The 27,232-nt window shown below is 58.0% G+C and overlaps 2 protein-coding genes across 2 annotated transcripts; both read right to left on the bottom strand.

Annotated features, from left to right (window-relative positions):
- Positions 1-1,886: 1,886 nt before the first annotated feature.
- On the bottom strand, positions 1,887-10,333 carry ASB10 (ankyrin repeat and SOCS box containing 10). The gene is given in 9 exon segments (XM_060304982.1): positions 1,887-2,106; positions 2,270-2,455; positions 2,715-2,828; positions 4,928-5,447; positions 8,144-8,411; positions 8,572-8,810; positions 9,218-9,657; positions 10,228-10,249; positions 10,251-10,333. Coding segments are annotated over 8 exon segments (1,872 nt in total). The 3' UTR covers positions 1,887-2,106.
- Positions 9,525-26,647, bottom strand: IQCA1L (IQ motif containing with AAA domain 1 like). The gene is given in 26 exon segments (XM_060305232.1): positions 9,525-9,657; positions 10,228-10,296; positions 10,460-11,481; positions 12,050-12,288; positions 12,653-12,827; positions 13,098-13,156; positions 13,159-13,177; positions 13,624-13,822; positions 14,481-14,589; positions 14,745-14,827; positions 15,437-15,495; positions 15,577-15,676; positions 16,324-16,387; positions 16,390-16,422; positions 16,817-16,888; positions 17,617-17,707; positions 17,710-17,751; positions 18,218-18,302; positions 19,008-19,273; positions 20,654-20,676; positions 20,679-20,725; positions 22,818-23,002; positions 23,284-23,403; positions 24,348-24,448; positions 24,451-24,653; positions 26,406-26,647. Coding segments are annotated over 24 exon segments (2,724 nt in total). The 3' UTR covers positions 9,525-9,657; positions 10,228-10,296; positions 10,460-11,373.
- Between the last annotated feature and the right edge of the window lie 585 nt (positions 26,648-27,232).

The following is a 27,232-nucleotide window of genomic DNA, read 5'->3' as shown; positions in this document are numbered from 1 at the left end:
CTCTGATTCTCCCTCCCCCCCATCCCTCCCTTCCCCTCCCCTCCCCCAAGCCACTCCGCAGCCAGAGCCATCTTTGAAAACAGAAATCAGTTCATGTCACTCCCCTCTCTTCCCCACTCCGCTCACACGGCTGGTTCCTCCTTGTCATTCAGGCCTCAGGTTAAATGTCACCTACTCAAAGAGGAGGCTTCCACGTCACCTGAACTCAAATAGCTCCCAGTCACTCTTGGTCAATCACCGGGGAATTCCTCTGCGAAGGGCTTATCACTCTGCTACTTTCCCATCTGTTTGCTTAGTGTCTCTGTCCCCACTAGAGTGAACTTTCTAGTGGGGACCAGAGAGACAGGCCTTTGTGTCGCCGGCGCCCAGGCCACAAGAGGCACTCAAACCTCTGCTAAACAAACGAATGGCCAGGGGGGCATTCTCCCCAGGACCCCGAGTGGGATAAGACGGGGCTCCCCGGGGAAGGCCCCAAGCAGTGAGCGGAACCACGCGTGACTACAAGCCCGGCCAGAAGCCGCTCCCCCACCCCTGTCTCTTCGCCTGCGCCCACTTCCCCTGTGAGGTGGGCCTGTGGGGACTGGCCCAGCCTGGAGCGTCTACAAATGAGGGGCCAGGCCTCGGTCGGCCCCCACTGCTTGTGGGCCTGGGCTCCAGGCGCAGCCCCTCCCGTCGGGCGGTCCCATCCTCGTCGCGCGCCCCGCGCCCCCCACGTGGAAGCCCAAACGGGGCGGTCAGCCCAAGGCCTGTGAGGCCAGGTGGGAATCAAGGTCCACTCACCTCCGCGGCCCTCTCGATGCCCTCGCGAGCTCCGCGCGGTCGGTCTCGCCCAGGCCCCGCCCCCGCCGCCTCGCACCCTCTGGGCCCCGCCATTTGCCGCCTCGCTCCCAGCGGCTGGTGGGAAAGTTGTGAACTCCGGCGCGTGCGCACTCTGGGGCCCGGGGAAATCCGTCCGGCGACCCCTGACGTCACGGATCACAGTGCACTGGATTGGCTGCTCCGTGGCTCCGAGCAGCTCCCCCTCCCTCCAGTGGTTGCAGGCTGCCTCCTGGGTGGCGGGGCGCCTACAAGTTCTTAAAATCCTGGTACTGCAAAGACCCTAAGGGACTCTCTCCTTGTCTCTTGTTTTACACATGCAGAAACTTGGGCCCAGAGAAGGGACGAGACTTCTGTTCCACAAGTTAAGGGCAGAGCTGGGACTAGAACCCAGGGGTGTTACCTCTCAGCTCAGTGCCTAATTGAAGGAGCAGTTACGGGAGAGACAGGAACCAGGTGTGCTTCTGGCGCTCCCTGACCTACAGGACAGGCAGTAGGTAGAGTTGTTGTGGTTTTTCTAAACCTGGGTCTTTCACTCTCACCTGAACTGTGGTTACCCTGCGGTGCTCGCTGGCCTGTGCACCCACCTTCCCGTTGTCTTCCTGACCCTCACCTCACTGCCCAACCCCAAGGCTGCCTTTACCATCCTGCCCCACTGTCTGCGCTGCCTCATTCCGCAGCGGCTCTGCCCTACACAAGCCTCTTTGCTCCCCCCGGTCCTCTGGCCCCTGTCCTTTGGCTGGCTCTCCTTCAGCCCTTTTCTGATACTATCTCACCTGGTGGCTATTCCCCCACAGCATGGGCCAGAGGGGCAGGTCTGCCTGGGGTCCCTCAATAGCTAGTGGATGCCATGCAGCTGGCACCATGGGGTAGATCCAGGGAGACTCCATAAATCTGCCCATCTCGAGTGCCCTGTGGGCCAGCCAGCTCAGAGGAAGGGCTGTTGGAGACAGCACCGAGTAACAGAGGCCTGGAGATCTTTAATGTGCATACAGGGTTTGGACAAGCTGGAGGGGGCCTCAGGGGACCCCAAGAGGAGTATCTATCATTTGCCATGAGTCCCGGCTCTCTGTCCATCAGATGTCACCTGGCCACATGGCCCATCTGCCTCTCCTGGTGGGAATGATGACATCCACATCTGCCTGTGGAGCTGGACCTCCTGCTGAGAGGGCCACCTCCACCTGAATCCGTTCAACTCAGTCCTGAGTTCCAGGTGCTGTGAGCCGTGGGCTGACATCCCCTAGGGCATGGGGCATCTGCTTTCAGACTCTCTCAAAAGGCAGTGGACATCTGGAAGGAGAGATGTGGATTCAGAGACGTCCGGTGGTCTGGGAATTTGGGTGGTTCTGTCGAGGGCCCTGCCCCCAACTCTTCTCTTGACTCCGACCCATTCCCCCCACTCCCCCACCCCAGCCCCCAATGGCTGGGACTGTCCACAGAGCCCAGGGCTCACCTAGTAGAGCACATCCTCGAAATCCAGCTGCAGGTAGCGGAGCAGGCGGGCTGGCAGGGGCAGGCGGGGCAGGGCATGGGGCAGGCAGGCCGCCAGGTGAGCACGGAGGGCACAGCGGCTCAGATGCTGCAGCGATCTGGGCTGCCTCACCAAGGCCAAGAGGGAGGAGTAGAAACGGTGGTACTTCTGGGGGCAGAACGAGGGTCTCAGAAGGAGTCTTGGACACGTGGCACCTACTTCTCCTAGCGAGGGGAGGCTGGTGGCCAGTGGGTCTCCAGGAGCCTCTTAGAAGTAGGGAGTGCTTCACGTGTTCCCAATGTGAGTTTTCTTTTTCTGAGTAACTTCTGTGGGGCGGAGTGGGGGGACCCACAGGGCTTCCCTTTAGGCAGTAGAAGTCTCTTGGGGCAGGCTGAATGAGTGTGTGTTCAGGGTCCTAGAATCTGACCTGCAGAGTTTCAGGAGGCACCAGGCCCACGGCCTCCTCGGGAAGCTGCATGATACTGTAGGTGTTCATCAAGACCTCAATGGTCCGCGGGGACGTGCACCAGCGCTCCAGCACCTGCAGGGGGCAGAGCTGCGTCAATGCTCTAGGGGTTACCACACACAGCTGGTACCCTGTCCGTCCACGCAGGATGGCCAGCCAGCCAAGGAACAGCTGTTGTGGGTTGAACTGAGTCCCCCAAATGGTATGTTGATGTCCTAATCCCAGTACCTATAAATGTGACCTACTTAGAAATAGGGTCTTTTCAGATGTCATCAAGTTAAAAATGAGGTCATTGGGGTGAGTCCTAATCCAATATGACTTCTGTCTTTATGAGAGAACACAGACACACAGGAAGAATGTCATGTGATGACACAGGCAGAGATTGGAGCGATGCATCTACAAGCAAGCCAAGGATTGTGGGAAACCACCCGACATTAGGTGATAGGCCTGGGACAGGTTCTCCTTCAGAGCCTCTGGAAGGAGCCAACCCTACCTAAACTTGGATTTCAAATTTCCAGCCTCCAGAGCCGAAAGGGAATACACTTCTACTGTTTTAAGCCACGCAGTTTGTGGTACTTTGTTACGGCCACGACAGGAAACGAGCACAACAGCTAGCATTTCTATCGTGCATAATTTATGCCAGATATTTTCTTAGCACTTCACGTGCGTTGACTCTTAATCCTCGTCCCTACAAGGTTATCCCCATTTTACAGACATGGGAAGCTGAGGCACAGAGAACTTAAGTAACTTGCCCAAGTTGTAGTTCCAGCAATGCAAGCCTGGAGGTGTGGCCATAGAGGCCTCCTTGCAGGGAGGGGTTCCTCACTGGAGGACAGGCACCCCAGCCAAGCCTGGAGCAGCTGCAGGTTGTGGGAGATGAATGCCGACTTTCTGATCGCTTGGGATGTCGTGGAGGCCAGATGAAGGGATGAATGGGGCACTTTGCCGTGCCAGCCTGTCCCCAAGGCCGTGTGGACAGAACACGGCTTGAGGGACAGGCAGTGGGGTCCCAGGAAATCCGTTTGCTGCTCTGCCTCCTTCTCCCACCCCTTCCCCGAAGGGGATATCATTAGCTGTCAGAACCACTGTCAGATTACAGGGAATTGCTCGTCTCCTAATTATCTGGTGTTAATAGGAGATTAATTAGTGTTAATTGTTGATTTTCTTGTATTTTCCCAAAGGGGAGACCAATCTGCCGAACTCTCGGGCTGTTTAACTATTTGGTCTTGCTTAGGAAACTAGACAGATGCTTCTAGGTTTATGAGTGAAGAAGAGAGGCAGGGACAGCAGGGAGAGTCCAGGACCCCACGGGACTGGATGGTTCAAGCGCGGGGGCGGGGCGGGGAACCTGCGCCTGCTGCCCTATACCCATCCTGACCCAGCTCCTTGGAGAACGAGGGTCCCCACCCCAGGTCCAGCATCCTCCGTGATACTATAGAGCCCCTCCAGACACGGCACAGCATGGATAGTGTCCCCTGCCAGTGCCTCGGTAGCACAGGTCTGCAAGCTGAACCCACCTCGGGGGATATTAACGTAAAATAAGACAGAGATTGGAAATTGACAGCGAAAGGTGTTTTTCTTTGGTGCCAGGATAGCAGCTGCTGGTCTCGGTGGTGTATGTTCTGCTAAGCTCTTGGAAACAAGGACCATGTCCATCTGCAGATGGTCAGGAGGCCTTGAACCTCATGACCCAGGCTTATCACTCTGCCCTGGGCAAGCGTCTCCTGTGCCTGGAGTGTCTCATGTTCAGGGTCCCACTGCCAGGGGGAGCCTCCTAAATGCTTCTTTCATCAGCTCTCTCCGCTGATGAAGAAACGACTCCCTGCCACCCTCATCAGTCCTGGCTCCTTCTGTCTTTTCAGCTCCTTTATAATCTGGCCCCAGTGCCCTCAGTCTCCCTTCATCACACATACATGCAAACACATACGCACGTACAAACACGTTATATGCATACACACACAGTGTATATACGTGTGTGCACGCACACACGCATACACCCCTCCTGCCGGTGTGCTGTTTGCCCCCTGTTGGGCTTTGCTTACATGATGAATGAAAGACAAAGTACTGACCTATGTGCCCAAGTTTGGAGCTGCACCCAGAGCAAGATGGAGCACAGGTCTGGGTCTCCCCGTGCCCTCGCTCTCATTGCCCTCCCTCGGGCCCTAGCCCCGTACCTTGGGGAGAGCCCCAGGCCACACGCGGACGGCACCGTGGTTGAGCAGCGCCCGCACCGTGTGCTCGGGGCCCTGGGCCAGGGCTGCAGCCGGGCCCTGCAGCGCGTAGTGCAGGGCCGTGTGTCCCCCATAGTCCATGGCGTTGGCACTGACGCCGCAGGACAGGAGCAGCTCCACGACGTCCGCATGGCCTCGGCGACAGGCCAGGTGCAGGGGCCGCCGCCTGTCCTGATCAGCAGCGTCGGCGTCGGCCCCGGCCGAGAGCAGCAAGCGGCACAGCTGGAGGCAGTGGGCGGTGGTGGCCTCGGCGTCAGCGGGGGACGTGCAGCGGGCGTCGCAGGCGGCCAGCAGCGGGGTCCAGCCTTCAGCATCGCGGGCATTGGAACATGCTCCCCGATTTAGAAGTAGGTCTGCCAGCTCCACGTGGCCCAGCCGGGCGGCCACATGCAAAGGGGTCTCCTCCTCTTCTTCGGACCGACCATCCACTTTTGCTCCAAACCTCAGGAGCAGCTCTGCACACCTAGTAAGGGCGAGACGGCCGAGGGGAGGAAAACGGGGTGCAGACCTTCACCCCTGTGTTCCTGCCGGTCTGAGCAAAGCAAACCTGGGGGGACCCTTGGGTGGCTCCTGGTGCTGTCTGCTCCTTCCATCCTGGCTGGCACTGGGCATCCAGCAACATCCTGCAGCATCTTTAGTGCCCTCTCTCAAGCCAGGGCTCTGCGTGCTGGGACGGGAGGAGGAGGGGGGAAGGGGACGCAGAAGTGAGCACAAATGGAAACTGGGGCAGTGGGAGAAAGACCAAAACCAAAATCGGCCGCCAGATCTGCTCCAGGATGGTCCTCTCAGAAGACTGTGTACGCCTGCCAAGATGTGTGCCCTTAAATTCAAGGCTAAGGGAACTTAGCGTCTTCGAGTGACACTTTCCTCATCTATAGAATGGGGATAATTGCTGATACCTAGACCGAAGAGGTTGCTGTGAGTGGCATATAAGACAATGCCTGAAAAGCTGTCAGCATGAGAGTTCATAATGGCCTCGTTGGGTGGGGACAGTGGGTGGCATAGATGGTGGTGGATCGTGGGGGCTCATTATATTATCCTGTCCACCTTTCTATATGTTTGAAATTCTCCAAAATAATTTTAAAAATACACTTGCTTATTCAAAAAAGGAAGCAATGATTGTCACAAAGTGTGATCTCAGGGAGCCTGGGCTGAAACACGGCCAAAGAATGTGGGATTGCATAGAACAGCATCGTCCAATCAGTGGCCACCGGCTACGTGCAGCCACCGAGCCCTTGCAGGACGGCTAGTCCTGATGGAGACGTGCTGTGAGTGCAAAATACACACCAGTTTTGAAGACTTGGTACAAAAAGAGAATGTAAAGTGTCTCATGTGTTCTTTTTATATTGGTTCCATGTTGAAATGATGACATTTTTTTTTGTTTTTGCGGTACGCGGGCCTCTCACTGTTGTGGCCTCTCCCGTTGCAGAGCACGGGCTCCGGACGCGCAGGCTCAGCGGCCATGGCTCACGGGCCCAGCCGCTCCGCGGCATGTGGGATCTTCCCGGACTGGGGCACGAACCTGCGTCCCCCGCATCGGCAGGCGGACTCTCAACCACTGCGCCACCAGGGAAGCCCAATGATGACATTTTGGATACATTGTGCTAAATAAAATATATTATTAAAATTAATTTCACTTGATTCACAGATATTTATACACCCATGTTCATAGCAGCATTATTCACGATAGCCAAAACATGGGAGCACTCTAATTGTCCATCAATAGAGGAATGGATAAATAAAATGTGATCTATACCATGGAGTATTAGTCAGCCTGTAAAAGGGAAGGAAATTCTGTTGCGTGCTACAGCCTGGATGAACCTGAGGACGTTATGCTAAACGGAATAAGGCAGTCACAATAGGACAAATACTGTGTGATTCCCCTTATCAGAGGTGCTGAAAGCAGTCTGATTCATAGGGTCAGAAAGTAGACGGTAGTTGCCAGGGGCTGGGGGGGAGGGGGAGGGCGAGTTATTGTTCAAAGGATACAGAATTTCAGTTCGGCGAGATTAAAAAGGTTCAGGCGTTGGATGGTGGTGATGGTCGCACAACAATGTGAATGTACTTAGTGCCGCTGAACTGTGCACTGAGTAATGGTTAAGATGGTAAATTTTATGTGACGTGTAATTCGCCACGATTTAAACATGAATTTCACCTGTTTCTTTTTCATGCCTTGGTAGGGCTACTAGAAAATTTTAAATTACATACGTGGCTCATGGTGTATTTGTATTGGACCACGCTGATGTAGAACACATCTCCAACCATAACACGAGGAAGTCGGTAGAATCCTCTGAGGGCCGATGAGGCTAACAGGAGGAGGAAGGTCCACGAAAGGGGGACCCAAGGATCAAAACTGTGGCACCATTCAGGGGCAAGATGTGAAATTTGGCAGGTGTGTCGTCAGTAGAGAGAAGGCCTCTGTCGTACATACAGTTAGTTCATAGATCTGCCAAGGCTCCCTTTTCCGGGCTTCCAGATTCATCAAAAAATTATGAGGACTCATTCTCCAAGGTCCCCTCCACATAGGGCACAATTATTTGGGTCACTGTAAAGGAATGTCCTCTACAGTAAATAATACATTATTACATTTGGGTATAGCCATTGGTTTCTTGTGAGTCTGGTTAGCTGGGCTCAGTCCCCGAGCCCATTTATCTGAGGGTGCCTGCCAATATGGAAACGCTAGACCTGCCAAGCTGAGAACCAGACCCTGCCCTCAAGGACCACCACAGGCCCTAACTGGGGGCCTGCTATCCTCGACAGCCTATCTGGATCACTGGACAGTCAGTTCCCTGAGGGCAGAATCGTGCCTTATTTACTGCTGTACTATGCACGGTGCCTGGGACATAAGCTCAGAAAAATGAAAACTTTACACCACTTCCCCATAAAGGAGCCACAACTTCCCCCGTGCCAGCCACGCAGCCGGGCCCTGCTACAGCCCTCCTCCGGCCCTGGGGAGGCAGAAGCTGGTGCAAGGACAGGCCATTCCAAAGCTCACCAGGCCAGTGGTAGGATGGCTTGGGGGGAAATCGCATCCTGACTCCCACCTGAGCCCCAGCTCACCAGGCCTGCCAGCCCTCGACGCGCTCCCTCATCCTCCCTGCGCTCGTCTCTTTGCCTCCCCTACGAGTGGAATGGGGGTTGAGGCGAGGGGTCACTCACTCGAGGCTGCTGGCCGCCCCGCAGAGGTGCAAGGGGCGCTTCCCATCCTGGTCAGGGATGTTGGGGTCGGCTCCGGCCACCAGCAGCACATGCGCGCAGGCAGCGTGGCCTGCGGCACAGGCCTCGTGCAGGGCGGTGCGGCCCCCAGGGGCACTGTCTGGCCTCGCCCTCCGCCTCAGCAGCAGCTGCAGGATCTCTGTGTGGCCCCGGCTGGCCGCCACGTGCAGTGGGGTGGTCAGCTCCTCTTTGTACGTCAGCGACCAGAGTCCTAGGGAGAGACGGGACCTGGGCCTCAGACCCTGGAGGGAGGCAAGGAGCTGCCAGGCAACGAACGGGGGAGGTGGGCGGAGGCCAGGAAGAGGGAGCCCAGAGCTCCTTCCCCAGGCTTCCCTCTCCCGCTCAGACCCCCCAGTGTCCCTGGCCCGTACTCAGAGCACGGATGTTGAAGCGGAAATCCCTCCATCGCTCTGGGTCGCTGGTATCAAAGACGGAGTCCGCAGCCAGGCCGGTGCTGGAGTCGGCGAGGATGCAGGAGACAGAGCCCACATCCCCGGCCAGCACCGCCTGCCAGAAGGCCAGGGCGGGTCCCGAGGCCGCGCGTGTGACGATGGGTCTCGGGCCTGCCTCCCGGCGCTCGGCGGACCCTCCGCTGGGCTTCTCCACCAGCCTGGCACAGAGGGCATGTCGGTCACCAGGGGGCTCGCCGTGCTCCCTGCACTCTTCTGGGGACCAGCTCATGAGGGCAGCGTGGGAGGGTGGGGGAAGGGGGCTGGGGGCTCGGGGAGGAGAGGTAGGGGCCAAAGGCAGAGAGGAGGAGAGGAGGAGGGGACAGGAACGGATGCAAGGAGAGTGTCTCCGTGTGTGGAGCCTCGCCTGACCTGGCCCCTGGGCTCAGCCGGAGCTATTCTAGGCTCCGCATGACTTCTCTCCCGGGCCAAGGTTTAGGCAAGCCTCAGGGTGGGAGAGAAACAGCCCGGGAGCACACTTCGTCCTCAAGCACCTGGTACCTCTGCGCCTGGTGCGGTCCGCCCAGGCCCCCCGCCCTCAGCCCGTGTCCCCCCGGCCGCCCCTCACCCCTCTGGTGGCTGATCCAGCGAGGCTCGGCCGCCCGGCTCTCCAGCAGCAAGTCAGCTGTGCTGTGCGGGGGGAACAGCTCCTGCAGCCGCGCCAGGTCTCCCGTGTACAGGGCGTTCTGCAGCGCCATGTCCCGGCACAGCAGCGGCGAGCGCTGAGGGGCCTCCCGGGCTGGGCAGGACCGGGGACCCCAGACCCGGCAGGCTGAGGCCGAACGGAGGCACCCCAGACGGTGTCCCCAGTGGGGAGGGGAGCTCCTTCTCCCTGGCATGGCCAGTTTCAGGGAGAGAGAGCCCAAGCGGCAGGACACAGGGCGATGCCGCTGGCGGACTGGGTGGGCAGGTGCTGGGCCCAAGCCAGGCGCAGGTCCGGTGTGGGAGGGGCAGGGAGCACACAGAGGCCACGCCACAAATAGCCCTTGAATAGCCCAGACATCCTAGCTGTCAGCGGCAGGGAAGGAGGCGTCAGTCTGGGGCTGGGAATTAGGGTGGAGCCCTCTGACCCTGAGCTGCATGCAGCAGGGTTGAACGGACCACCCAGACCTGGTGTCCAATACACAATTTCAGAGGTAAAGGAAAATGGAGCCCAGAGGCGGGGAGGGCTTCGGCCAAGGTGTGACACCTTGTTGCAGGGGTGGGAGTGGGGATGGGGGATGGGGCTTTCAAGCTGCCCTTTTCTCCCTCGTTCTCATCTATCCTGTACTTCACCACGCTGGCCTCCAGCGGCCGGGGCTCTGATCCCACAGGGAGGGCGCGTGGGTACCAGATAATTTCTCCTGCCTTCCCAAATGCCACCAATTAGCCCCACACCTTCCCACTTCCAAATGCAAGGGAGGGGGACAGCAGGGTCCAACAGCAGAGAACACCCCACTCTGTGAGGAATCCCCTCCAGGGGTTCTCTGGAAGACGGGCTTCTGTGCAGGGGAAAGAGGGCTTGGCCTCCAGGCAGCCCACCTCGGTGCTGACCCCCCTCTCCCTAGGTGGCCCCAGGGGCCCCCGTGGCATCGCTACCTGGAGAGTGAGGAGGAAGTGGCTCTGCCCATTCGGGCACCTTAGGGTGGAGGATGAGACTACTCCCACCTGGGGAGGTGAAAAGGGGACAGGGGAGAAAGGACATTCAAAACCCAGCCCCTGGGGACCACTGCCCAGCACAGGGCCTCCTTGCACCAACCCAGCGGTCTCCCCTCACCTGGTTCTCATGACACGTAGAACATGCTTTGACCTCTATTCACACATTCCTTACCTGGCTTCTTCGGAGAGAACTCTGGGGCTCCCAGCCCTCGGTGGCATGGTTGTCCCCTGCTCCTCGAGTTCCCGGACTCCAGCTCCCACAACAAGGGGAGCCCGCGGGTGGACTTCCACCAGGGGCAGGAGGCTGTGACCCCTGCAAGCCCCCCGCGGGTCAGAGCAAGCAGTGCAGAGCTTGGGCAGGTAGGGGGGGAGGGGTGGTGTCCAGAGGAAAGCGGTGGAGCATTCGCATAGAAGGCACTGGATCTACCCGCAGCCCTTGCTGTGGCCACAAACACCTGCCTTTCCCTACAGCCTTTTTCCCTAGAACCTTCTCTCCCCACCTTACCCCGCCCAACCGCTGCCCCAGAGCCCTCACCTCCCCGACTTCCCAGAGGCTCTTGTAGAAATAACCAAACCCTAGAGTAGAAGGGACCTTGTAGATTAGTGGATCCAACCTCTCCTCACTCCGCAGTTAGGGAAACTGAGGCCCAGAGACAGGAAAGTACCGTGCAAGACCACAGGAGGTTCGTGCCAAGTGGGGCTAGAACCAGGGTCCACTGGTGCCCAGACTCTGGCTTTTTTCTTTTTCCATACTTACTACAGACCTTCTCTCTCCCCTCTCTCCTCTTTCCCTTTGTCTTTCTTTTCTTGTTTTTCTCCCTGAAATACCTCGAGGAGGAAGAGAGCTGGGGAGACAGGACAGTAGAATGACAGGAGGTGAAGACCCAGGTGGGGTCTGGATGGGAGGTCAGGAGAGGCTGGGCGCGGGCAGGGGCACAGAGCCAGGGACGGGAAGCACGGAGATGGGCAAAGAGAGCAGGTGCCCGCGCCGTCTGGCCGTTTATCCCTCTGCCCCTGGCCCCTTCGCCTGTGGGGTCCCCCCCCCACACCATCCCATCGCTAATCTCAGGCACTCCGGCCTCAGCATCACTTCCTTTTCTTCTCCTCCTTTGCCAGCTTGGCTTCCTTGGCGGCATCTTGGTCCTTGATGAGTTTCATCCTCTTCTCGCCCAGCGGGGTCTTGAAGTACCAGTCCTGGTTTGGAGGCAGAGGAGGAACGGTAGGTGCACTGGCTCTGACCCTCGGCTCTGCTCCCTGGCCCTGCCCTTCCCTTTAGACGGGTCTGTGTCCTCAGCTCTCCTCTGGGGTCCTTGTGTCCTGCTAGACTCGTGGTTCCCCTTGCTCTTCACCAAATACTCTAGGCCAGCGTGCCAGCCACTGTCAGGGGCGAGCCCCCCTCCCCTGCCCTGCAGCCCTCTCTCCGTGCTTCCACGGCCATCCCTGGGGGTGGAAAGGGATTCAGAGGTGGGGACGTGAGTAGCTGCTGGTGCAGGAACCAACCAAGGGCTCCCAATATGCAGGTGCCGCTCTCGGACTCCCCCCTCCCCCCAAGTCGAGGAAACCAGGTGAGACAGCCCTGCCCACCTGTCCTTCTCCTGATTCTTCTTCCCTTCCCAGCTGAGCTCCACGGGGAGCAGAGGGGGGGCTCCAAAGTGGGCTGTGAGCCTGGGGCTTCAGAGGACCGACTCCCTAACTGGTGCTGGCCCTCAGCCCTCCTCCCTGCCTACCCCTCCCCCCACCCCATCCCCACCCAAAGCCCCACCTCCAGGGACTCCTCCTCCTCCCTGTACACCGGGTCCAGCTTCGCCAGGTGCCGCAGGATCTCTGAGGCCACCAGGGGCCGCTTGGACAATTACAGGAGCCGCCGTTCCGTCAGCACTGCTTGGATGGCTTGGAGAACGCAGCCAGGTGTGTAGCCATCAGCCACCTTGGCCAGGGCACTGATGTCCAGGCTCTGGGTCACCTGGACTCCCTGGGCCTCTATCATATGCTTCCAGAGCACTGTGGGCATGGGGGGAGGACACGGGGCAGGGAGAGGCAGTGGGCGCTTCTGTCTGTATCTGGAAAGAGCTTGTGCTTCTGGAGGGCGGCCCTACGTGCAACCGCGCCTCTCCTCCCAGGAAGGTAAGGGTCAGCCTCCCCTCTTAACCTGGGAAAGTGAGACTCCAAAGACTAAAGTGGCCTGCCCGTGTCTACAGAACCAGGCCAGGACCCAGACCGCTGGGCCGCTTATCCAGTGACACTTCCAGAACCCCTGGCTGTGGAGGTGAGGCCTCAGAGCAGTGGGGATGGGAAGAAGCGGGGAGCTTCGGCAGGGGCGGCCCCTCGACCCCTTCTCTTCTGTCCCCAAGTCCCAGGGCCTCACCACAGCGAGAAGCATAATCGGGCCGCGGCAGGAGGATCCGCTCGTAGGTGCGGCACAGCCCCTTCATCTCAGGCGCCTGCGTCCGGTCAGTGGTCCCGATCAGCTTTGTGCGGTCTCCAGGATTCAGCAGTCACAGGGCCTTGGTGAGGTCCTTCTTTATTCGCTTGGGGTCCATCTGCTCTGGGGAAGGAGGGGAGGTGGGTGGGGACACAGTGACATTATAGGGGCTTCTAATTCACAGGGCACGTGCCCACACTCCGCCTCACATGGACCCTGGGGGAGCAGACGGGAGGACTGTCAGTCCTGCTTTAAGGATAAGGAAACGAGGCAGGAGGAGGACAGGGGACTTGTCCAAGGCCTCACGGCGGGTGAGGTTTGGAGTGACGTGAACAAGCCCACGCTCGCCTGTCCTGCCCACGGGCTCTGCCCAGGCTCCCTCACTCACCTCCTTGTCTTTTTTTGGGACTCGCTTATAGAAATTCTTCTCCGCATTCCCAATCCAGAGGGCTGTAGGTACCGAGCCAACTGGACAGGTCAGAGAATAGAAACCTGACATTAGCTGTCCCTGGGGAAGGGTCACCTCCCCATCTGGTCCAACCCAGGGTCAGGGCCAGCCTCGGGCAATGGCGGACCTCAGAGCTCCAGCCTTGCTTCCCACATCCTGCGAACCCCACCTCTCAGCCCCTTGTATACCCATCATATCATCACAGCAGAGTCCCTGCCCTCGCCGGGCTCGGGGGGCTTCGTGTGCAGCCTCACCTCTGCCATGAGAAGAAACTACTCTTCTCCCCACTTCCCCTCACCTCCCCCATCCCTGGGGCTTCAGGAATCCACGAGCCTCCAGCAGGGATTGGTAGGGAGACCTCACCAGCTCCTGAAACTACACCAACCGGGCAGCTGGGTGACCTCCTGAGCCCACCCTGCTCTGTTGTCACAGTCTGAGAAGTATAAATGCCGTCGGGGACCCAGACCTTAACGACGATATGCACCCACGTCTGCACCCCGGTCTTGCCGGGACATTTGCCCTGCAGGTTGCCAGGTGACCGGTCGAAAAGGTTGGCACCGGTTTCCGTGCACACGGCCTTGACCAGCGTCTTCTTCCCCATGCCCGAGGGGCCCACCAGGAGGATGGAGCAGATGAGGGGAGCCATGAAGTGTATGTCTGGGGAGTTTGAGAGAGGAAACGGGGGGCTGGCAGGGGGCCGGCAGGGGGTCAGGGGTGGAGACGTTGTGTCAGGTGAGGCCAAAGGCCCCAGGCTGGGCAGGACGAGGTTTGGGTCCTGGCGGCACTGCTTTCGCCTAGGGTCTGGGCGACGCCCCAGGCATGCCCTCTGTGGGAGGCGCCCTGGAGGAAGTCCAACGGTGTAGCAACCATGATTCCAAAGAGCTACACGCGGTGTCAGGAGAAAGCCCTCCACCTCCTCCCAATGGCCCTTCTGCTTCCTATACCATCTGTTTGCACTCCTGGATTTTGAAGGGATGGAATTAAAGGGCACGTGACAAACCACTTCAGAAAGATCTGGCCTCTGGTGTTTATAGGGGGTGGGGGGCTGGTCTTCGGGGAATGGGACAGACTATGGGACGTCACTTGGGATTGAGCGAGGGGCTGGAAATGTGGCCCCTCAGCAGGTCGAGGGCCCACATGACTTCCAGGACAGCCCAGTCGGGGTGTGACCTCCAGCGGGGCCCGGGGAAGGCGGGGGGAGTCCGACATGAGTTCATGGCACTGGGATTAGGAAGCCCAGGCTGGACACGCCTGCCTCGGCCACCCTACCCTGCACCCAGCCTCCCCGAGAGCCACCTGCCCGGCACTGGCTCTTGCCTTTCACCAAGCCGCAGAACCCCATACAAGGCCACATTCTGTCATATGTCAAACAGGGAAGGCATAGGCAGCCTGTTTGCCAAATTCAGAGTCCATCCAAGACAGAGGCAGTCACCTGGGGGACAGGTGGCCCGCTGGTGAGTGGCACCCACTGGGGCAGGGCACGCGAGGAGAAGCGTCCCTGGGGAGGTGGCAGTCGGCTGCGGGGAAGGCCATGGCCAGGGGCACCATTCCTTAACCTCGGGAGCAGGCGCTGCGGAGGGCTCTCACCAACATAGTCTTTCAAAGCCGGTGTCTCGCACTTCTGTAGAAGGCCAAAGATGATGAGTTCTTCAAACAGGGAGTCCACAGACCTGGCAGAGGATGGCGCAGCGGGGGCCCCGAGGAAAAGGGAAAGGGACACAGAGATGGGTTGGGGCGGTGCTGTAGGCATGAGGAGAGGGGGTAGGGAGCCCTCCTTCCAAAGTCCTGTCGTCAGCCATCTCCAAAGGCCCAACACCGTCCCACTGGCCCAGAAGGCAGTTTGCCCCAGGTGGGTGCTCTGGGGGTTGAGTGGGGTGGAGAAGGACCAGAGCCCTCTGAGACCCTCCCTCTAAAAACCCAGTGTGGGTGACACATGGCCCTCTTCCTAGAAACCACATTGAAGATGTACATGCTCCTGGGAGGGACGGCCATGAAGGCAGCCAGCGCCAGTGGGCTTGCATCACCAGAGAGGTGAGTAGAAAGCGACCTCTGGTAAGCTCTGCGTCATCACTTTCAAAGCACTTTTTTGTGCTTCTGCTTTATCCTCACAGCTATCCCGTGAGTTTGGTAGGGTAGGTACGTGGTTAATGAGAGCAGGGGATCAGAGAGGTTAAGTGACTTTCCCCAGGTCACACAGCAACAGAACCAGGACCGGAAGTCAGATCTGTCCTGGGCCAGGGCTCGCTCCACCACCCCTGGTGAAGTGCAGGGTCTGCTACCTGTCTGGGGTCAGATCTTTTTCTTTCTTCCTCTTCTCAGGTTTCATGCCCACCTTTTTCTGGTTGAAAGCAAACACACAGGCAGTTGTCTTCTGTTCCTTGCCTCCCTGGCGTGTGCCCTTCCTTGTGCCAGCCCTGGCCCCTCATCTTGCCTTCGGAGACTTCGAAGATCTCCCCTCCTCCCTGACCGCGGCCAGCCGCAGGCTCTTCAGCTCCTGATGCATCAGCTTATTTACCTGGGGGGACAGCAGGGGGTGTGATGGGGCGACCAGGGGCTGGAGAGGACAGGTAGGAGGGTGAGGACTGAGTCAGGGTGGAGGGGCACCTCAGGGAAGAGCCAGACAAGCCCAGTGAAGGCAGCGGGGCAGGGGAGTCGTTCTTTTGGAACCCTCAGCCCCTGCACCCCAACTCTGATTCACACCTCACACCTGAGCCTTGCTCTCAGCTGGCACCAGTGTGGGGAGGAGCCCCCAAGATGGAGTCGGTCAGCTTTCAGTTCCAGCCCCAGATCCACTCTTTAAAGTCTGTGTGACCTTGAGCAATTTCATGACCTCTCAGCCTCAGCTTTCTCATGTATAATGTCAGGAAAATCACGGGGCCTGCCTCACGCTTTGTTGGAAAGATTGTGTGAGTGGATGCTTCCAGAGTGCGCGGCACAGGGCTGGCACGCCTCAGGGAGCCCTCAAGTGTCAGTGAGGAGGGTGGAGGGTGTGACCCCGGGCTCAGAGCCACTCCCATTCCCTCACGTCAGGGTTGCATCCACACCCCAGGGAAAAAGGGTGACCAAGGAGAGGCAGAGGAGGATGAGGACCGAGATGGACCAGACGGAGCCCGGACTGCGCGGGGCAGGCAGTGCGTAGAGCGTGCTGCAGCGGGTGGCGGGCGGGAGGCTGGTCTCTTGCTCCACTTCCTTCCTCTTCTCTACCTGGAGGATCTCAGAGTCAAAACTCTGGGATGTAGGCTATCAAATCGGTTCTTCCACAGATCTGACCGTGGAGAGGTTGGAGTGCAACGGAGTGTCAGGGTTCCAGGTGCACACATGCACTCACACCCACATGCACAAATAATCTCACACGTGCGTACACACGCGCTGGTCCACCTCTCCTCACCGAGCTGCCTGACGCTTCCACCCAGACCACGGACCAAGGCCTGATCCCAAGGCCTGTGGCCGCAGGATTCAGACCCAAACGCATAATGCCCCCAACCCAGGGAATCACACCTCACACCCCTCTCCCCTTTAGCCTTCTCCCCTTGGCCTCCACACCCACACTCTGACACTGCCACCTCATGATACATGGCACAGGTCCACTGTCCCCAGGACCAAGGTCACCCCAAGACCCCACAGGCCTGGTCACTCTTCCCCAGTCCCTCCTCTCTCACCTGTGTACTCCTCGTGTCCGGCATTAATCACAGGGATGGGTTTGGAGGGCAGTACTCTCAGCATCGTATCTGCTTCCTAGAACAGAAACATCCTTCGGCTTTTTTTTTTTTAAGATTTCTTTTTTTCAAAAATTTATTTATTTTTGTTTATGATTTTTGGCTGTGTTGGGTCTTCATTGCCGCGCGGGCTTTCTCTAGTTGCAGCGAGCGGGGGCTACTCTTCGTTTGCGGTGCGCGGGCTTCTCATTGCGGTGGCTTCTCTCGTTGTGGAGCACAGGCTCTAGAGCACGTGGGCTTCAGGATATGCGGCTCATGGGCTCAGTAGCTGTGGCTCGCGAGCTCTAGAGCGCAGGCTCAGTAGTTGTGGCGCACGGGCTTAGTTGCTCCGCCGCATGTGGGATCTTCCCAGACCAGGGCTCGAACCCGTGTCCCCTGCATCAGCAGGCAGATTCTGAACCACTGCGCCACCAGGGAAGCCCTAAAGATTTCTTTCGATGTGGACCATCTGTAAAGTCTTTATTGGGTTTGTACAATATTGCTTCTGTTTTATGTTTTGGGTTTTTTGGCCCCAAGGCATGTGGGATCTTAGCTCCCTGACCAGGGATCAACCCCACACCCCTTGAATTGGAAGGTGAAGTCTTAACCACTGGACTGCCAGGGAAGTCCCCCATCCTTCGGCTTTGACCCCCTCACCTCTACGCATCACAAACTCTGGCCCTGATTCTCCCAGGACCAGCCTTCCCCTGGGAATTCTCTGAGCTTCTGTCCCTGCCCACCTGGTCCATGAGTCCAGGCAGTGCCTTACCCCTTCCTGGTCATTTCTCCCTTCCTTTTCTTCTTCTTTTTCTCTTTTTTCTCCTTTTCTTTTCCCTTACTTTTCTTTTTGTCCTTTTTTTTTTGCTCTCCTGGACCTGCACCTCCAGTTCCATTTTCAACTGTGACAAACAAGGGAAGATGTTTCAGAGAAGACGACAGGGATTTGATAGGAGCAAGAGAACCAAGGGCCTGAGCTAGGGGTGGACCCAGGACTCCAAAGGCCCAGCGTCACTGGTGGGATCCATGCACTGAGAGTCCAGACACTTGACTGGGGTCCAGGAAGAAAGGGGTGCAACTGAGGGAGTGCTCTGCTCAGAGCTGCTGCTCTCCCAGCCCACAGGGGCCTGGAGCCACGGTGCTCTCACCAGACATGTTTCCTCTCGCTGGCTAAGAAGCCTTCTCCAGCTTCTTCTGGGTATCCCCTCCTCCCCATGCAATCACACTGGCTACGTACATCTCCTCCACCACATCTGCCTCTACTGAGGGTGGCCTCACCCCCTGCCACCCTCAGCTTACGCCCAGAACTCTCTGTAACCTCAGATTCCACCTACCATAGAAAGTCTTCTATCCCCAGCTCCACGGTACCTGTTCTGGAGTCGTGTCTGCAAAGATCAGGTAGGATCCGCCTAAAGACTCATGTGGATAATCAGGGAATCGGCCAGTAAAGGCACTGAATGAACGTAACATGGTTGGAGAGACAGATGGACCGATGGGTGGATGGATGGATGGGTGGATGGATGGATGGGTGGATGGGTGGGTGGATGGATGGATGGATGGATGGATGGATGGATGGGTGGACGGATGGGTGGATGGATGGATGGGTGGATGGATGGATGGGTGGATGGATGGATGGATGGATGGATGGATGGATGGGTGGACGGATGGATGGATGGATGGACAGATGGATGGATGGGTGGACGGATGGGTGGATGGATGGATGGACGGATGGATGGATGGGTGGATGGGTGGATGGATGGATGGATGGATGGGTGGACGGATGGGTGGATGGATGGGTGGACGGATGGGTGGAGGAACAGAAGGATAAATGGATCGATGAATGGTTAGATAGACGGGTGGCAGAAAGGGTGGGTGGATGAATGGATAGATGGATAGAGGGAAGGATGGAGAAAGATGAAGGACCAGGGAGATAGAGGGAGAGAGGGAAGGAGTGGATAGTTACAGAATAGAGGGGAGACTAGTCAGGGGCGTCCCTGGATGCTTTTCCCATCTTATTCTGGCATTTTCTCTGCCATCTGGGGAATGGGAAGTCACGTGTGGTGTTGTTCCTGTAGGCTGGGGGCCCCAGGTTTAAACCAAGTGTGTCAGCAGCGTGTCGGGGCGTGGGGGGGGATGGTGAAGAGAATCCAATCTGGACCAAAGGACAAAACAGAAGTGGGGTTCAACACTGGGATGAGGAGGGAAAGAAGGGCTCAGGGTTGGGTCAGCTGAGGCTGATGGCACTCGGATTTGCCCCTTCATTTTCTCTTTCATGTCGGGCCCCTCCGTCTCCCTGAGGGCATCGTGGGTCTTCACCACGGCCGACTGGAACTCCTTCTCCGTCTGGAGGAGTCTCCGGGCATCCCCCCTGAGGCTGGCCTGGGACATGACGTCTGACTGCTCCGCCTGGCTGGACGAGGGGAGCTGGGGACGTGCACGGGGAGACAGAGGGGCTCAGGGGTGGGAGTGGGGAGGCCCGGCCCCCGGCACACAGCCCCGCACAGGCGAGGCCTCGCGTACACACCCACACGGAACAGCGGGCATGCCTGCAGCAGGAGAAATTGTGTTTGGAGCCTGAAACTCGTCTGCGTAAATTACTCTGATAATGAGTTTGCTAGATGCATCCGGGCCGGCCCCGCTGCCCGCTCCCCCCAGCACACCCTCCCCTGTGAACCTCCGGCCCCCCCCCGCCCGGCAGCCGCTCTCGCAGCCACTTTCCCGCCTCATTGGCTCCCAAATGTATTTTAAATATCTCTCTGCGCAGAGACAATTACTGAAAACGCTGAGCTCACATGTTGATGGGCCCGGGCGGCCGGGCTCATTCCTCACCCACCGCCGTGCCGTGGCCCCCTGCCCTTGCCCCGCCAAAGCCCAAGCCCGGCCTCCCTCTGCCTGCTCTGGCCTCCTGGGGGTCTAGCTCTCCGGCCCCCCAGTGAGCTCGGACCTCCACTCCCACGCAGCTGCCACCCGGGCCCCTCCCTCCTTCTAAGCCGCCGTCCGCCCTCCTTGGAGCAGCCATCCCAGCCCTTGTCTCCGATTCCTCTGCCCCCCCAGCCCATGGCCCTCCCCATCAGCCTTTATCCGCTGGGCTTCTGCAGGCTCTGCCCATGGCCAAGCCCCCGCTCAGGGATCAGGCCTCTCACCTCTATCATGGGCTTGCTCTCCTAGGTCAGCAGAGGTTAGCTGGGGGCAGACCATCACAGAGCAGAGGACAGACGAGGTTCAGGGAGCGGGGTCTGTCCACCCTGCCTGGACACGCGCACCCCTGCCGCCCACACTCCCCGGCACGCGCATTCACGCTCCCGGCACCTCGTTCAGACTTAGCCATCCTGCCTGCAGAGCAGAGGAGAAGCAAGTCTGGGGCCCCCAGAGCAAGTGGCCCACTCTGGTGTGAAAGGGGTGTGTCCTCATCCCAACTCGGCCTCCCGTGCTTCTCCCAGAGGCTGCAGGAGCCTTGGCGGGGCTCCCACTGGCTTTGCGGCCGCCTCCCTCTGCGGGACCCACTCACTGCAGCCTCTCCTGCCAGCTGGGGGCATGGAGCAGGGGTCCAGATGTTTGGGGCTACTATTCCTCACGCCGCCCCACGTGTGAGTTCCTTCCAAAGGGCTCCAGAGAGGGAGGGGCGGAAAGGGATGTGGCCTGGCAGTGGCTTCGTGGTTCTCCCTCAACCAAACCCGGAAGGATCCCTCAACCAGGGACACTGGCCCCAGCCTGGTCCCCCTCCGCTCATGCCCACCCCAGTCCTGAGTGGACGGGGGTGTGGGCAGGGAGGGGCTGTACAGGGCCGGGGAGGGGAGCACTCACCATGCCGATGAACTCCATCTCGTCCGCCGGTCCTGCTGAGTGCGTTTCCTCTGCTGGTAATCTCTCCACACCCAGGGATACATGCGCCCAGACACTCCCCATACTGCATTTCTGCTGAGATGTGAGGGGCAGAGCTCTGGGGAGGGCACCTCCAGAGGACAGCTCACTGGCAACTGCCCCCCTGAGCAGGGATAGCCCAGAGCGGGGTGGGGCCCGTCTGCACCCAAGGTGTCCAGCTCCAAGGCTGTGTCCCCTCAGCACCCCATGCCCCGGAATCCCCTCCTTCTCATCTCCACCCTCTAACCTGCTGTATCTTTTGAAGCACAAATCAGAGTTCAAGTACCATCTTCGCCGAGAAGCCCTCCCTGATCTCACTTCTCAGAATCCCCCCAGCATTTGGAAGAAATGCTTGATTCCACCCAGGCACGTAGACGTGGGGCGCTGTAGGAACTGTGCAGCTCCCCTACATCTTGGACACAAGGAAACTGAGGCCAGAGCCGGGACATGGCCTCTCCCAAGTCCAAGGGCTGTTCGGTGCAGAGCCGAGACCAGGGCCAGGTTTCCTGACCCCTCACCCAATGCTTCTCTCCCAGGCTGCCGGCCACTCTCGGACCCGTGGACACCCCAGTGCCATGGGGTGAAGGGTGGGTGCTGGGCAGAGGGGGCCATGGCATCGCCCTGGTAGTGTCACTGAGACAGGGCCTCGGTGAGCAGGCTCTGCGTCCAGGCCCCCGTCCCACTTCATCCTCCTTTTCCTGTGACTAGCACGGGAAAGGCCCCCGATAACTAAGGGCCTCTGATGAGTGTAGTGGGGAACCCGGGGCCTGGAACGCAGTGTTTCCACACCCTTGATGTCTGACAAAAGGGACAAGAGACTTGCTTTGGCTCTCAGGGGGAAGGGAAGCTCTAGCTTTGGGGCTGACCTTCCTTCTCCAAAGGCTTGCTTCCACGCTTCCTGAGGGCGAGGACCCCCTGCTCAGCCATGGGGCAGCCGGACCTGGGTACAGTCACTCAGATGCAGGGAACTCAGGCTGGGGTTCTCTGCCTACTGATTTATAACCTAAAAATCTACCTCATTTGGAGAGGATGTCTGTTCTCAGGGCTGTTGCTTGTTAGTTGATTGGTTTGCTTTTGCATTTGGGGGGGAAAGAGTTCTAAGTTTCCTGTATTGGACTAGGAAACAGACGCTTCTGAGGCACTGGGACTTGAGAGAGAAGATGGGAGAGGAGATTGATTTAAGAGAGAAAGATCCAGCAGCCCTAGGTCAGCAGTCCTGGGCCCTTTCTGCCCTGGAGTTTTCTAGGCAGCCTCCAATCTCGTCAAGCTGGTAACCACTACGGCCCAGAGTGAGCCGGCTTAACAGCACCCTTGGGGGGATGCTAGAGGGGCCATGCCCCCGCGCCAGGGCAGACAGCAGGGCTGCCAGGTGACACAGGAGAGTCACGCCCGCCAGGACAGTAGGAAGGCACGGAGAAATCTAGAGACAGAGCTGGGTTTTCTGTAGTCAGGTGGGATGGGGTGTGATTAACGTAAAGGGTGACCCCAGGTGGCACAGGCCCCAAAGACACCGGGACCTCATCCGTTCTCGATTTCGTTCATCATGTTTCCTTTTGCCTCAGCAGGCTCAGGATACATTTTAGGGACTCATTTTTAACAGTCTTAAAAGCTTTTGGAATGATCGTCTACTCTGTTCTGCTGCTGGATTATGGATCTTTCTCCCCTAATTTTTTTATTTTTATTTTTGTATTATTATTATTTTTTAATTTTTTGGGCTGCGGTGCAGCTTGTGGAATTTTAGTTCCCTGACCAGGGATCGAGCCTGGGCCTTTGGCAGTGAGAGCATGGAGTCCTAACCCCCGGACTGCCAGGGAATTCCCTTTCTCCCCTAATTTTAATGGTCTTTCTGTTTGGGGGGCTTTTATGGTACTCCACTTTAAGTCCTTTTGGGGATAAGATGTAGAATAAATAATAAACAAATAATAGACATGTTTATTGACTGATGAAGGTCTCTAGCTTAATATCTAGTTATGGGGCAACAGAGTCCAAGCACCTACATTTCTGTCATCAATTGCTGAGCCAGGCAGGCTTCCTGGAGGAGGCGACTCTACCCTGACCTTCCTCCTGGGTGTGGGGAGGGTGGGGGTGAGGGCGGTGGGGGGTTACCTTCTGTATGATGATCGCTGCTTCGTCCTGACTGAACCTGGGCCGCCCTTCCTCCCGAATCTTTCAATCTCCCTCCTCCTTTTTCCGAATCTCTCACATGAAGGTGGCTCGAAGCCTGCCTTGCCTGGCCCTCTTGGCCCTTTGCAGTAGGATTATGGCCTCCGTCTGGGGTAATATTGGAAAGCTCTGGCCAGAGCAGGGGCAAAGGAGGAGGAAATGAGGGAGGGCTTGCATCCAGGCGGGCAGCTGGGAGACCAGCCCCCAAAAGACATCCCGGGGGTAAGGTTTTCCCAGAGCATCTAGGTGCACAAGTCCTGTCCCTCTACCTTGGTGTTGGAAGGTTACAAGGAGCATAAGAGCAGCCATGAGGAGGCCAGGGATTACCCAGAGGTGGGCAAAGTGCAGGGCAGGGCCTCTGTGTCCTGAAGAGTGGCAGCTCTGTTCCTGAGGGCGTCTCCCTGACTTACCTCCTCGGCGAACACTGGCTCTCGTCTGGACAGGAGCTCTGCCAGCATATGCTCTCGTTCCCTCAGGATGCTGGACCGCTCCAGCTGGAAGTATTTGGGAATTGGAACCTCCAGGTCTGCCTTTGGGGCAACAGGGGAGAGGGAGATGAGAATAAAAATCCAGACCATCTGGCCAATCCCTTACCATTTTCAGCTGTACACACAGACACTGGGGCTCTTTTCTTCCATCCTAGAGCTCTGGGGTGGGAAATGTCCAGGCTATGGGCAGGTCCCCCCAAGAGCAATCCCTCTCTTCCCTCACCCCCACCATGTGGCCAGAGTTGAATTCTGTAGGATCATGGTAGGTAATGGGCAATGGTCCCAATCCTGGCTGTGCAGCTGAATCAACTGGGAATCTCTTAAAATGCAGGCTCCTAGGCCTTGACCACAGCAGAATGGCAGGGCCTGGAGAATGTTTGTTCTTTCAAGTCCACAGCTGAGTCTGATGCAGCTAGCTGGGGAAACTTGGAGACTGCCTTGGACGTGGACCAGTGAACCATGACCTTGGGGCAGACTGGAGGCCGGTGCAGAAGCTCTGTGCTCTGGAACTTGCTGGTGCACACACATCGCCTGAGGGTCTTGTGAAAACGCAGGTGCACAATACTGTAGTGGGTTCGGGGTGCAGCCAGAGGTTCTGCATTTCTAACAAGCTCCTAGGCAATGCTGGTTCTGCTGGCCCACCAACCACGCTTTGAGGAACAAGCCTCTGGGGGACTCTCTTCACCAATCCCCTGCAGTTGAGTTCATGGGTCCTCCCAGTCAGGCAGAGCCTCCAGCCTGACCCTCCGGCTACCCCCCAACTACCTACATGCACTTCCCAAACCCCATCCTCTGATCTGCCCTGCCCTCCTTCCCTTGCAGATGTCCCAATGCCAGGGGTATCTGCAGGAGGTCCAGGTCACCCCCACCCCCAGCTGGCTGGGGTGTGGCTCGCTTCCACAAGGAGTGGGAGGTCCAGGCTAGCCCTCCCCCCATGTCCCCGCCCCCAGCTGGCGCGGGCATGGTTCTCGCCGCAGCCGGCCCACCTGGGTGAGCTTTAAGTCCTGCAGCGCTTGGTCCAGGCAGTGGGTCTCGCACAGGTCCACGCGAACCAGATGGTCTTTGAGCTCCAGCACGCGGCCCGCATGCCGTCCAGCAGCCGTCGCTGCACCATCTGGTCACAGAGGGTGTCGAACCAGCGCAGCAGCCCCAGGTAGTACAGGTAGAGCGAGGAGAGCCTGTACTGGAAGGACTGCCGCTCCCGGTGGGGCATGGGTTCCAGCAGGGGCTGCTTTTGGCCCAACAGCTCTTGCAAGATGAGGTGGGAGGAGTCCCAGAGGCGCTGGTAAGCTCTGGAGAGGAGGTAGCCAGCAAGGGATGCTCTGAGCCCCAGAGGAGGGGGGCCGGCTGGTAGGGGAGGTGGGCTCCACAGAGGCTTTTGAGGACTGTGAAGTCGAGGTTCCAGAAGGTGTGACGTTAAGGTTACTCACAGTCCCGAGGTGGAGTTCAGTGAAGTGAGGGGCCCTCAGGGGGAGTGAGAGGGTAGTTACAGTGAGCACCCCCTGAGGCTTAGAGAAAGTGAGGGACTGGGGTCCCTGGGGATAAGCCAGGAGGATGGAGAATGGGCACGGCCCTTAGGGCTCCTGCTAAGGAAGTGGCCCGTCGGAGTCTGCAGCTGGTGCCCTCCAGGTGAAGGTGCAGCCCAGGGATGCTGCAACGGTCTAGGGTGGTGGGCGGGAAGGGGGGGTGAGGGATGAGTGTAGAGCAGGGTCCCTTCCCCAGAGCAGAGCCCTGGTTCTGGAATTAATAGTCCAAGGGGGCTTCCCTGGTGGCGCAGTGGTTGAGAGTCCGCCTGCCAATGCAGGGGACGCGGGTTCGTGCCCCGGTCCGGGAAGATCCCACATGCCGCGGAGCGGCTGCGCCTGTGAGCCATGGCCGCTGAGCCTGCGCGTCCGGAGCCTGTGCTCCGCGACGGGAGAGGCCACAGCGGTGAGAGGCCCGCGTACCGCAAAAAAAAATAGTCCAAGGGAAGCCTGACCACAGGCAGGGGAGGGCAGGGTCGCTGTGTGAACGTCTGGGGCCCAGCCAGGACTGGCCCACACAGGGGTCCCTCTCCCCACCAGGCCTTCTCCCCACCCAGTAACCCCAGCCTGAGAGTCAGGGACGCACCTTGCTCTTTGTTCTCCCATCACTTCACTCACCCTTCAGTTGTGGTGCTCACTCTTCACACTGCCCTTTGTGAGCTGGTCCTGGAATCCAAAGAACTGTGGCTCCACCCGGACTCTACCCTGCAAAGCCAGAATAGCCCAGTTTTAAGAGTTCTGTCCCATTGTCCCAAAGTTCTAAGGTTGCGAGGGGCGGGGGCTGCAGGTACAAGACCAGGGGACACTTAGAGGATGTCATGGAGGCAGCATGCTTGGGGACACCGGCTCCCTGTTAGCAAGCCTTGACCAGGGCAGAGTGTGGGTCAGCTGTGGCTACCTCCCTCGTGAGCATCAAATGAAAGAATGGGCTTCATTTGAGGTCACCCTGTAAACTGGGAGGCTCTAGGTGGATAGCAGTCCTAAAGGCGTTACTCCAGCTGTACCTCTCAGCTGGAGACCCTGTATTCCTTACTCTCTCTCGTATGTTACTGTACCAGGCACACGGCCGCCGTGAAAGTGCTGAGTCCTAACCACTGGACCGCCAGGGAATTCCCCACTCTTCCCCCTTAAAGTGAGAGCACAAGCACGCTTGTTTCCCTGGGCTCTGACGGTAGTTCACTTGGTTCGAGTAAGCTATACCCTCGTAAAGAATGACATTGGGAGTAGTGGGTGGGACTCAGTGGTGTTTGGGGCTCATTTTGAGCCCTCTGTGGGTTTCCCCATCACTGCTCCAGGCTCATGAGAAGGCTCTTTGGAAAACACGAAACACAGCAGCAGCCTGGCCCTGGTCAGCGGGGGTGATCTTTTAGCTCAGTGTCCAGTAGAGACTTATGAATAAGTCATACGTCATATGTCACTTATATATAAGGCATGGGGCAAAGGACAGTGGGAGGAGAGAGGCAGCAGCAAAGAGCAGCCCGAGAGGAATTCTCAGGCATAATGCACCTGCAAATTAATTACCCGAGGATGTTGTCGAAATGCAGGGTCCGATTCTGCACTCCGAGCTGGGGCCAAGATCCTGCATTTCTAACAAGGTCCCCGGCGTCACAGATGCCGCTGGCCTCTGAATCACACCTTGAGTGGCAAGGTGTGAAACACAGCGGAGTGGGGAAGAGCCGAGGTTCCTGGGCCACGTCCCCCGAGCCTGCCCCTTTCTGGCCGTGGGACCAAAGTGTGGATGATTTGTTCTCATCTCTCAGCATCTCCACGGTAGGCTTGACATAGGAAGAAACACGTGTGAAGTATGTAGGGCCACACTTCAGCCATCATTACAGTGAGCCTTTTCAGTACAAGAAGCTGAAATTACAAAGGGAACGTCAGGGATTTTGGACTGTTCACTAAACCCCACCCCTTCACCCCAGTGCCTCAGAGGCTGAATGAGAAGGAAAAGGCAAATGTGGCCACGTGTTAAGTGGTGAATCCAGGTGCAGGTCATACATGTGGTCATTGTACATTTTTGCAATTTTTTTCTACGGATTTGAGATTTTTCAAAATAAAAGTGGGAAAGAAAAGTTAGGAGTCTCAAAAACATTCTCACCAATTTGTTCTGAAGTTAAGGGGAAGAAAGCATTAGGGGGAATAAAAACATCTTAGAGATCCCAATCGGCTATTTAGAAGCTGGTTTGGGCCTTTCATTTCTGTGTCTTGAAGAATAGACCTGTGTAGCCCCTGTGCCCGGCACAGGACAAAAATTATGGTGTGCTGGAAACGGCATCACAAAACCACGGCCTGCAAGAGTAACACGCATGGAATTTCAGGCCCAGAGAGGGCATGATGGAAACAGCTAG

Source organism: Globicephala melas, chromosome 9, assembly GCF_963455315.2.
Source record: "Globicephala melas chromosome 9, mGloMel1.2, whole genome shotgun sequence".
Classification (NCBI taxonomy): domain Eukaryota; kingdom Metazoa; phylum Chordata; class Mammalia; order Artiodactyla; family Delphinidae; genus Globicephala; species Globicephala melas.
The sequence above is the reverse complement of the archived record's forward strand: the minus strand, read 5'-3'. Positions and strand labels throughout refer to the sequence as shown.